The sequence below is a fragment of the Zingiber officinale genome, chromosome 4A, assembly GCF_018446385.1.
Source record: "Zingiber officinale cultivar Zhangliang chromosome 4A, Zo_v1.1, whole genome shotgun sequence".
In the NCBI taxonomy this organism is placed as follows: domain Eukaryota; kingdom Viridiplantae; phylum Streptophyta; class Magnoliopsida; order Zingiberales; family Zingiberaceae; genus Zingiber; species Zingiber officinale.
The window spans coordinates 35,317,824-35,330,414 of NC_055992.1; the positions used below are offsets into that span (position 1 = coordinate 35,317,824).

Sequence of the window (12,591 nt, forward strand, 5' to 3'; positions counted from 1 at the left end):
AGTGATCGGTGCTCGTGGGAAGGTCTGAAGCAGATCAGTGTGACCGAATGCTTGTGGAGAGACCCGAAGCCGGCTAGGGTGACTAGATACGGATGCTTGCGGGAAGTGCCAGAGAATGTCAAGGTGATCGGATGCTCGCGGGGAGGCCCGGACTATGAGAGTAATTGTAGTCTTTCATTTGAGGGGAGGATTGTTGGGGTTCAATTAAAGTTTCACATTGGAAATATTTAGGAAAGATCATGAGTTTAAAAGGATTTAAGATATCTCCATTGACATGAGGCCTTTGGGAAAAGCCCAAGAGTAAAGCCATGAGAGCTTAGGCCCAAAGTGGACACTATCATATCATTGTAAAAATATATGAACATCCTTTGGGTATAATAAAATGAAGACTTCAGAGTGGCTTGAAGGTTGCCAAAATAGAACTTGATAAATTTTGTTAGAAGCCTTGCATTTCAACATTCCTCTTGTAATCTTTTGTATTCTCTTCAACTGGTAAGAACTTTCTCCATCTCCCCAGTAGTTGACCGAGAAAGAGAAAGATTATGGTGTTTTTCTATTAGTGATTTATCGATAGATCATAGGTCATGAAATGGAAACTATTGAACCATGTTAAATAAACATTTTAGTGATTCTAAGTGTGATTATATGTTTATTTTATATTCACTGTCAAGTTAGAAATACACTTTAAGTTATAATTGCCATTCACATCTTATTTAATTACATGGGTCCTAAAATGCAGTGTTGCAAACCAAAAAGTCAATCTTGTTGAAAGGCGACTTTGATGCTATGTATAGAAGACTAAAGGTAAGGTTGGTAAAATTGAGCTAAACTCCAACATTCTTGTGCTTTCTTGTCATATCTTATATCCTCTTTCTAAATGAGCTAAAGGTGTTTAGCTAAACTCCAATATATTTGGTGCAGATGGTTCATGGTGTTACCTTTGATAAAGGTATTTACCTTAAAGCTCTGGTGATTTCTTACCAGCTAAATTATATTATCCTCATTGTAAGACTTCTTGTAGGTGATTTCTGCCTTTGGGAAGAAGAAAATTAGTGAAATTTGATCATGATTTACCACAAGAGTCATAGGTCGTGGATAGTGGTGGATCCAGGAATTCAATCATGGAGGGGCGGCTCGATCTGAACGTGGCGAATTTTTTTTGAATAATAACTTCTATGTAATTAAAAAATATTTTTAAATAACTTGGCATACAGGAGAAAAAGGTACAATATTATGAAAAAAAAACTCGTACAGTAATATTAAAATATTAAAGCAATCTACTAACGAATACGTGACAATTACATTCTTTGAGACTCCATGTTCTGGAAATGTTGTAAAATTGACTCATTGTCAACAGTATTAAAAACATCTTTCTCGATATAGACTACCAAACTATCATTCATCCATTCATCTCCAATCCTATTTTGTAAATATGTTTTGACAATATTCATTGCCAAAAACACTCTTTCAACGGTTGCAGTAGCAACTGGAAGAAGTAAGGCTAACTCAATCATCTGATAAACCAAAGGAAACACACGATTCTTCATTGTTTCAATCATTTTCTTTGCAAGAGCTCCCAAATCTGAAATGCCTTCAAACCGTTCATCTGATCTGACGTCATCAATATATATTTCAAGCTCTTGTTCAACCAATATACGCTCACTCCAAGAAAAATCATCCTCATAAAAATGAGCCAGACGTACTAATTTCTGTACATCAAATCTAGAGAACGAATTCCTAGGATCAAGGCATGACATATAAATCAACAAATCTGTAGTTGTTTCAGAGAAACGACTATCCATCTCCTGTAGAATAATATCGATAACCTACAATTTAAAAATCAAACAACAACAAAAATTTAATAAATATGTTACTGTTTAAAAGAATTTAATTGACGGTAAACAAAAAAAGAATTATGAAGTTACCTCACAAAAGATTTCAACATGGTAGTAGTGATAAAAATTAACATTTTTTCCATCTCTCTTCAAACGACTACAACTGTTGATGTTATCTGTCATATTAATTATTTCAATGGAATAAGTGTTACAAAACTTCTTCACATCCTCAAGTAAAATATCCCATCCAGAATCTCTCAACTTTTGCAATTTGCATTTCACATTATTGATCAAATGCATCACAATCACAATATTTTGATCTTTCTCTTGTAGAATGGTTGACAAATGATTTGTGATTGTCAATATACGTTTCATCAATAGTAGAATAAACACAAATTCATACTTCTCCATTCTTTCAACCAAAGTTCTACTTAAACCCTTAGAAGAACGATCACCATCATCAATCAAATTTTGAAGAACCTCTATAACAGATGGCCACATTTGTTCAATATGACATAAAGTTGAATGATGAGACCCCCATCGTGTATCTCCAGGTCTAGCTAGACTAGTTTCTTGGTTTAGTCCTCTACCAGAACTAATCTCTCCTCTTTCAAGAAGTTTAACTTTTCTATCATGTTCAAGTTGTCGAAGTTTGTCGGCCCTTTTGCAAGATGATGCAGATATGTTCATAATCGAACCAACAATCCACATGAAATCACAAACATATTGATTTGCTTGAGCAACTGTTGTGCAAAGAGAGGGCAATACCTCTCAACCTTTCTGAACCGCGGAAGAAGAGGAAGAGAGAAAAGAGATCGCGCGGAACAACAAGACAAAGATGCACAAAAGAGAGCAAAACACCAGGAAGGAGAAGAAGAAGAGAAAGAAAAAGAGTTACCGTGGTTCGGCGACTTGCCTACTCCACAAAACGGCCGAAGTTTTATTAGAATTCTCTTCTACACAAGAGAATCACATCTAATGATTCTTGTGTTGTCTGATCTACAATGGGTTTACAATGATCCCTATAAATACTGCTAAACCTCCAGACCCGGTAAAAATGTAACAGAATTTGTTATGAAAAACATAACAAAATTATGTTATATAAAATCTTAACAGAATTTTATTACGAAAAATCTTAACAGATTTTTCTTCCATGACATCCCTTCATCCAAATATGAGCCACTCGTCAACAATCTCCACCTTGGCGAATATTCACCCCTTCGAAGAATACGAATATCTGGACAAAACTCCATTTGGATCTCTGGGTCTGGGCTTCCTTCCTCTAGCATCTAGAGATATGGATCAAGTTCAAGCAATGCTTAAACTTCTCTGTGGTCACTGGCTTTGTCAGCATATCTGCAGCATTGTCTGCAGTGTGAACCTTCTCAAGTTGAATTTCCTCGGAAGCAATCAACTCTCTGATCTTGTGAAACCTCACATCAATGTGTTTGGTTCTCACATGATACACCTGATTCTTTGCCAAATAGATAGCACTCTGACTATCTCATAACAACTTGACTCCACCTTGCTGAACACCCAGTTCTCTAACCAACCCTATAAGCCATAAAGCTTCCTTCGCTGCTTCAGCTGTTGCCATGTACTCGGATTCCGTAGTAGACAATGCAACAATAGATTATATCATAGATTTCCAACAAATAGGTCCTCCTGCCACAGTGAATACGTATCCTGTAGCAGACCTCCTGTTATCTAAATCTCCTGCATAGTCTGCATCTACGTACCCAGCAACTAAAGGATCTTCCGGTTGTCTACTGAACATGATGCCATAATCAGTTGTATTTCTCAAGTATCTGAAAATCCATTTCACAGCATCCCAATGTGGTCGACCAGGATTTGAGAGAAACTTGCTTACCATACTAACTGCTTGCGCCAAATCTGGTCTCGTGCAAATCATGGCATACATCAGACAACCAACTGCACTGGCATAAGAAACCTTTAACATCTCTTGGATCTCGTCATCCGTCTTTGGACACTGTGTACTGGATAACTTGAAGTGATGCGCCAGGGGTGTGCTCACCGACTTTGCATTCTTCATGTTGAACCTATCCAGCACCTTCTCCACATAGCTACGTTGAGACAACCATAATCTCCCTGCAGCTCTATTCCTGTGAATCTCCATCCCAAGAATCTTCTTGGCCTCTCCCAAATCTTTCATGTCAAATTCCTTGCTCAGTAGCCTCTTCAATTTGTCAACCTCTCTCATCTTCTTCGCAACAATGAGCATGTCATCTACGTATAGTAGTAAGAAAATCAGTGATTCATCTTCAAGGCCCTTTACATATATGCAGCAATCATACTCGCATCTCCTATATCCGTTTTGAATCATGTATGAATCAAAACGTTTGTACCATTGCCTAGGAGATTGTTTCAGTCCATAGAGCGATTTCTTCAACTTACAAACCAACTGCTCTTGTCCGGGATGACTAAATCCCTCAGGTTGTGACATAAAAATCTGCTCCTCCAAATTTCCATGAAGAAATGCCGTCTTCACATCCATTTGCTCAAAATATAAATCGTGATGTGCCACCAAAGCCAATACCGCTCTAATTGACGTATGTCTTACCACTGGAGAGAAAATTTCTTCATAGTCAATCCCTTTCTTTGTGAATACCCCTTTGCTACCAACCGAGCCTTAAACTTCACTTCTTCTCCCTCCGACATTGCTTCTTTCTTCTTGAATATCCACTTGCACCCTATAGCTTTCTCTCCTTCAGGAAGTTCCACTAGATCCCACGTTTGGTTCTTATGCAACGACTCCATCTCCTCTGCCATAGCACCCGTCCACCTGTCCTTCTCGGAGCTATGTATTGCCTCCTGAAAAGATGTAGAGTCTCCGCTACTAGTGGTAAGTGCATAAGATACCAAGTCTTCGAATCCGTATCTAGTGGGTGGTTTTACGACTCGTCTCGTTCTACCACTAGCTATAGTGCGATGCTCCATGTGCTCCGAGCTAGAATCATCGAGTCATGAGTCTCTAGCTCCACTCGCACAATATCTTTCTCCATGTTGCTTTGTGGTGTTTCCTTTCCTTCTTCCCGAGTACGTTGTAACATAGCTTTCTCGTCAAACACCACATCTCTACTGATCACCACCTTGTTTGCCTTAGGATCCCAAAGCTTGAAGCCTTTAACTTCTTTCTGATACCCCAGAAAAATGCACTGCTTTGACTTCGCACTCAGCTTTGATCTTTCCTCACTAGATATGTGCATATATGTTGGACATCCAAAAACTCGAAGATGAGAGTATTCTACTTGATTTCCTGTCCATACTTCCTCTGATACTTTGCCTTCTAGTGCTGCCCTTGGTGATCTATTAATGAGATAACATGTCATGTTAACTGCTTCCACCCGAAATTCTTTGCAAGCCCTGATTCAACCTGAGACATCTTGCCTTCTCAATGATTGTCCTATTCAACCTTTCCGCCACCCCATTCTGCGTGTCCTGCGAACCGAGAAGTGCCTCATTATCCCATGTTTGTCACGGAATTCCTAAACTTTGAACGTGTACTTAGTCCCATTATCTGACCTAAGGCATTTGATCTTCCTTCCGTCTAGTTCTCTACTTCGGTTTTCCACAATTTAAACTTTGCAAAGTTTCGACTTGTGACGATAAAGTATACCCATACCTTTCGTGAGAAATCATCGGTAAAACTCACAAAATACAAGTGCCCTCCACGTGATGCTACATTGGCGGTCCCCAGAGATCCGTATGTACGTAGTCCGTAATCCCCTCCGTCTTGTTTGTTGCCGTCTTAAATTGCACTTTGCTCTGTTTCCCAAGAACACGGAATTTGCGAATTCAAGCTTGCACGCTTTGACACCCTTCAACAAATCTCTCTTGTGAAGTTCTAGCATCCCACGTTCACCCATATACCCTAGCCGCATATGCCACAAGACAGTACTATCTGATTCGGACTCCACCGAGGCGACTCCACCTACAATCGTAGTCCCTATCAACTTGTAGATGTTTCCTGCTACCTTTTGTCCTTTCATTACCATCAGAGCTCCTTTGCCGACTTTCATCACATAATTACAACCAATACCATCCAGTGTGCCTAGTGAGATCAAGTTCTTCCTTAGCTCTGGTATATATCTGACATCACATAAAGTTCTGATCACACTATCAAACATCTTGATTCTGACATTCCCTATGCCGATAACCTTGCATGATGCATCGTTTCCCATCAACACTGAACCAGAATCCACTGCCCTATAGGTGTCAAACCAATCCTTGTTTGGAGTCATGTGATATGAACATGCAGAGTCTAAAATCCATGCATCCGTCAGCTGCTCCGAACTTGACATAACTGATAGCATATCTCCATCACCGCTTTCTAAATTTTCTTCTTCAACTATGTTTGCAAACTTTGCCGAACTACTTTTGTTCTTTGCAACATATTTCTTTATCTCTGGACAATTTCTCTTGATATGACCTTTACCTCCACATTTGTAGCACGTGATCACCTTCTTCCTTCTCGACTTAGAACGAGTCTTGTTGTTGTTGTCATATCCATGTCGAGATTTGCTCCTACCACGCTCTTGGTTGCTATTTACCACAAGTCCTTCTCCTTGAGAAATTTCATCGCTTGTTTTCTTCCTTTGGTGAAAACCTAGCAACGCACTTGTGATCTCCTCCAATTTGAGAGTTTCCTTACCCCACATCAAAGTAGTAACCAAATTCTCGTACGTAGGAGATGAAGGTAGAGAATTCAACAACATCAGCGCCTTGTCTTCGTCTTCTATCTTCACATCAATCCGCGATCACTTACAATCTGGTTGAATACGTTGATGTGCTGGCTCAGATCGGTTCCTTCTGTCATCTTCAGCCCGAATAATTTCGCTTGAGATACAACTTGTTTGTCAATGATTTTGACATGTACCGGCTTTCCAGCTTTTGCCAAACTGTCACCGGTGACTCCTCGTCCATGACATGGTACATCACGTCATCCGTAAGACAAAGCCTGATTGTTGCTACTGCCTTCGCCTGAAGTTCTTCCCAATCTGATTTCTCCATGCTTTCCGATTTTCTTTCTCCTAGCGCCTTCACCATGCCTTGTTGCACCAACAAGTCCTTGACCCTTCTCTGCCATAATCCAAAGTTTCCGGTTCCGTCAAACTTCACCATATCAAACTTCGCAGAAGTCGTCCCCGACATGTTGAAGAAATCTGCCAAGAACCTGGAGCTCTGATACCAATTGTTGTGCAAAGAGAGGGCAATACCTCTCAACCTTTCTGAACCGCGGAAGAAGAGGAAGAGAGAAAAGAGATCACGCGGAACAACAAGACAAAGACGCACAAAAGAGAGCAAAACACCAGGAAGGAGAAGAAGAAGAGAAAGAAAAAGAGTTACCGTGGTTCGGCGACTTGCCTACTCCACAAAACGGCCGAAGTTTTATTAGAATTCTCTTCTACACAAGAGAATCACATCTAATGATTCTTGTGTTGTCTGATCTACAATGGGTTTACAATGATCCCTATAAATACTGCTAAACCCCCAGACCCGGTAAAAATGTAACAGAATTTGTTATGAAAAACATAACAAAATTCTGTTATATAAAATCTTAACAGAATTTTATTACGAAAAATCTTAACAGATTTTTCTTCCATGACATCCCTTCATCCAAATATGAGCCACTCGTCAACAAGCTACAACCACGAGCTGGAGTTGATGAGCAAAATAATGAACATACAATGCATACGGTTTTTCGTTCATTATCAGTGACTTTAAGCCATTAAATTCTCCAGACATATTTGAAGCACCATCATATCCTTGACCCCTCAATCTCGCCATTGATAAACCATACTTAGCAAATAAAGAGTCGATTGCCTCCTTCAAACAAGCAGCTGTAGTTGTTGCAACATGAACTACAGCCATAAATCGTTCAATCACCTCTCCATGTTTGTTCACATATCTAATAACAACTTCCATTTGCTCTTTCACTGAACAGTCACGAGCCTCATCAAGTAGTAAAGTGAATCACCTATCTCCAAGATCAACTAGAATAGCATTTGTGGTCTCAACTGCACAAGCATTCACCAATTGCTTTTGAATTTTTGGGGCAATCATTTGATTATTTCCAGGTGCATTCATTCCAACAACTGCCGCAACTTCTGGACACTCTGAGCTATACTATTTGAGCAATTCTAAAAAATTTCCTCTATTGGATGATGTCGAAGACTCATCATGTCCTCGAAAAGGCAATCCTTGTAACAACATAAATCGAATTACTTTTAAAATGGAAGTCAAGCGTTTGCGATAAGCAACTTCAAGCTCATGTTTCCTCGATGAAAATGAATACTCCACACTTTGTTTTTGATTCTTGAAACCCTCAAACTGTATTCTTGCCTCATTGTGCGCACTACCAACTCCACCTACATGCTCATTGAATTTTTCAATTGTTTTTTTTCCAATTTATGAAACCAGATCTCGTAAACACATCATCTCCTCCAAACCCTATATTACTAGGTCTAAAAAGATAACACCAGAAACAAAATGCTGTATCCTTTGAAACACTATACTCCAACCAATTACGGTCTTTAAACCAAACCTCTCTGAAACATCTATTGTCTTTACCCATTTTTTTTCTTAGAAAATTATGGCCTCGAGGTTGACAAGGGCCCATAGCAACATATTCTTTTCGAATACGATCTCTAGCACCAACATCATACTCTTCAATCAATTTTCGTAAACCAGGATCAACAACAATTTTTACTTCACTACTCAGATTTTCAATATTTTCAAATAAAATTTACGGAGGAGGAGGAGAAGGTGGTGGTGGTTGTGGTGTAGGAGTAGACTCTTCATTCGGAATACTAGACGATTCAATTGAACTCCTAGACCTCTTTACAAAATATTTCAACATTTTTTACAAATTATAATGTATGGAAAAAAATTATCAACATAAAGTAATGTGAACAATTTAACAATAACACAATTAAATTATTTACCATCATTCATCAACAATTCTTTTAAAAAACATAAAATTAATTTAGCATAAATTATCAATATTCACAAATTACAATTAACTAACAGCTAATAAAAAAACTAATTACATATTCGGAGTTTATACAAAAACTAAATTACAAATTATCCAACCATTAAATATGCAAAATCTAAAATTTCAATTATGCAACAATCAAATATAAAAAACAACTAAACATTTAAACTATCAAAATTTTAAATTGTTAAATGTATCATACATTATAATCAAGAAACAATCAAACAATTATTAAAAAAATAAAATAAAATAAAATCCAATAATCCACTTACCTGAAGGGCGAAGGCTGAACTCTGAAGGCTTCACCTTTGGGCTTTGGTGCTTTGCCACTTTGATTGGTACTTGGCAGAGAGAAAAAAAAATCTTTGGGCGTAAGGCTTTGCCACCTTGGTCGGCGCTCGACACAGAGAAAAAACAAAGGGCAAGTTTGTGAGCGGCGGAAACAAAAAAAACGGAGGAGAGCAGGGAAATTGGTTCACAATTAAAAAAGCAATTGGTTGGACACGTGATTCACAATTAAATTGAAAAAAGTAATTGGAAAAATATAAAAAGTAAAGCTTTATATGGAAACGTGTCAAAAAAGTAAACCTTTATAAAAAGCAATTTAAAACGTGAATGGGTCTTCGTCTTTCGACTTTGACTTCGACTCTTCATTTTCTTCGCGACTCCGCCTACCTTGGTTTTTTCTCCAGCTGCTAGCTGCTGCAAGCCTGCGAGTGAAGAAGGAAAATAGTGAGCTTGTAGAAATGGAAATCAGAACCATCCACAACAAGGTTGTCTTAAGTAAAGAGGAAGGAGAACTATCTCCAATTTTTTTTTGTTCCACCGGCAAGGGGGACGACCGCCGACGCCGCCCCCCCCGGTATATCCGCCCCGGGTCATGGAGTATCAATTGGTGGTTCCAAATCATGTGAAATTTTATTTGTTAGTACTTTTCTTAATGTTTTATATATCAGTTTGAGTAACTTGGTTGATTGACCTTGCTAAGTTAACCAAAGAAAAGAGAGTTTATTTTTCAGGTCAAGTGCTATTCGACCCCCTCCCTTCTAATTATTTAACGCATCACCATTCAATCCTAACAAGAATGATAGAGAGATGAGAAAGAGCGGTCAACACGACTTCAACAGCATCGACTGAATGGTATCGCATAAAGAGAGCTAGAAGAGGGAGGATGAAAGTGGTATATGGTGCTAGCCGCTAGGACTATAGGAGAGTAAGATAGAAGAGATGAAATATATAATAAGTCCTATTTTCTTATAACTTATCCTAAAACTCATTCCAAGTGATATACTGCATTATTCCCATATAGGGAATTTAGTTCCGTCCTAAATTGATAAGAATAAGTTGAATTTATTCCAATTTAAACCACATCATCATGCTTACCCTTTCTTGATGAGTTGGTTTCAGATCCACTGACATCAAAACTTAATTTATCGGTTAGGTTCAATTTAGTATGTCGACTATATATATGGAGAGGCAGAGAGTAGGCAACAAATCACAATATAATTTCACTGCTCTACATGTCCACTATTATCCACATAAGATAAAACAACTAATATTTACTTCTTTATTGGCATATTCAGAGATTCATTAACTAAAATAAAGAACAATTAATCACTAATAGCTCTGATGATGATAATATTAATCATTTTAGTTGCACAAATATTTAATATCCTTCTAAATATCAAGTAATATTAACTTATAATTTTTAGGAGTATTTTTTAATATCACAACGTTGATCTCTTTATTATGAGCATATAAAAATATCAGTTGGATAAGAAAGTTACTTGAATTAAGAAAATCTCTAGTTTCATTGTGACCCCAAAATGAATTCTCTTGTCACAACAAAACTATGATACAATCAATCAAAACATTGAGACAGATATGATTATCATTCAGGATTTGTTTTGATTGTTGATGAAAAATTAATTAAATGTGTTTATCTTGATTCATCAAAATTTCACAATTCATAAGAACTTTATGATGTTCACTGTCATGCTGGTCAATATGAATCTTAACCTATCTTTACTCTTCCAATTTATGAATATGCCGCTAAAAAAAATCTTCCCTTTTTCTTATTTTCCCTTAATTATCTTGAAGAGATAACAATACAAACAATATTGCTTGTTTTCCCTTAATTATCTTGAAAATATAACAATACAAACAATACGCGATATCTTTTTTACACTATGTTTCAACCAATCATTTAATTTCTTAAACTATGAAGAATTGAACTTTCTAAATTGATTTACTTTAAATTTTTATTTTCGCATGGACTTTTTTACAAATATATCTTCCAAACATGATCCTTAATGTTAGCATTATAAATACAAATTGGAGTCCTTAATTCAAGATTTGCCGATAATTAAAAAAAAATTCAAATTCTGCCACTTTAACATCTAATGTTGTTGTTCTTTTTACTTTGAATTTTTTTCTTTTTTAAAAAAATATAAACATTATAGATATAGATATAGTGATTTCCTAATGAAATAAATAAAAAAAAACTTTTGATTGACAACACCAAAATATAAGAATATATATAGACTCGACCTCAGGCTGGGTCCGGATTGGACTCGACCCGAGCCTGTAACCGGGTTAACTGGTCGATTGCTCGTTGACCCAGTTCATCGGGTCGAATTGGAACCAGTCTGGCAAGTTGTCGAGCCAGTTCCGGTTCCTTAAGTGAAAAATTGGTGGACCGTCGTTTTAGCTCGCCGGTTCAACCAGTTTCTTTTTTTGCCCGTTGGAGTCGCCGATTAACTGGTGGTTCCTAGCCATTGGAACAGCTGATTAACCGACGGTTTTTAGCCATTAGAATTGGCAGTTCCTAGCCGTTGAGGGAGGGATGGGGTTTTTTTTAACAGTTAAGATCATTTGATCATTTTTAAATCAATGGTTATGATATAGTGTCTGTTCAAAATTCTATAAATAAAGAGCTCATTTTATCATTTTCACACACATTTTCTCTACTCTTAATCTTAATTTCGTATTCTCTATACATTTGCGTCTTCATTTCTACACACTTTTGTTTCCAATTTTCAATTATAATGGAAGGAGACCATGGAGGTGTATCATCTCGAGCTCAAAAGGAAAAGGAAATAGTGAATCCATAGGAGGAGGACCCCAATATTCAATCCACCGATGATGAGATCGAGCACCTTATTGGTTCCTTGGCGACCAGCTAGAGGGAGGGTGAACAGCATGCACAATGAAATGAAAGACCTTCCTCGACTTATAGCCTTATCAAAATAAACACTTGCATAAAAAGTATTAAAAGACTAAAAAAAGTAGAGGCACAGAAAGAGTTACTTAGTTACAATCAGAGAAGTTGTTAATTCAAGAAAGATGAAAAGCTCAGTAAAAATCTCCTCTGGACGGAGAAGCCTCTTACAATAATTAAATCTCACAATTAGAAAGCTAAACTCAAAAGAAATCGATTACAAGTGTTCTACTGAACTATTGGGACTAGTGTTATATTTATAGTCCTAGATGGGGCACCTGGCAGGGTATTAGGTGTCTAGGAGGGGACAAACTTTTATCCCCGCAGTATCGGAACACGCCACGTCGCGTTCAGGATAAATTCCTGCTTTGGGCGCTCGGAAGGGTTCTGGGCGCCTAGACTAGGTCTGGGTATCTGGACCAAGTTCGGGCACCCTGAACAGGTCCAGGCGCCCTGGACAACTTGGGGTACCCCGGACCGAAAAATCAGTCTGTGTTGATTTTTCGGTCCAGATCTTCCGC

At 37.7% G+C, this 12,591-nt stretch overlaps 1 protein-coding gene across 1 annotated transcript; it reads right to left on the bottom strand.

Annotated features, from left to right (window-relative positions):
- Positions 1 to 1,298: 1,298 nt before the first annotated feature.
- LOC121972340 (zinc finger MYM-type protein 1-like) lies at positions 1,299 to 2,525 on the bottom strand. The gene is made up of 2 exons (XM_042524023.1): positions 1,968 to 2,525; positions 1,299 to 1,826 (listed from the first exon to the last, which is right to left on the bottom strand). Exons 1-2 carry the CDS (start codon positions 2,523 to 2,525, stop codon positions 1,299 to 1,301), a joined length of 1,086 nt encoding a protein of 361 aa, XP_042379957.1.
- Positions 2,526 to 12,591: the final 10,066 nt, after the last annotated feature.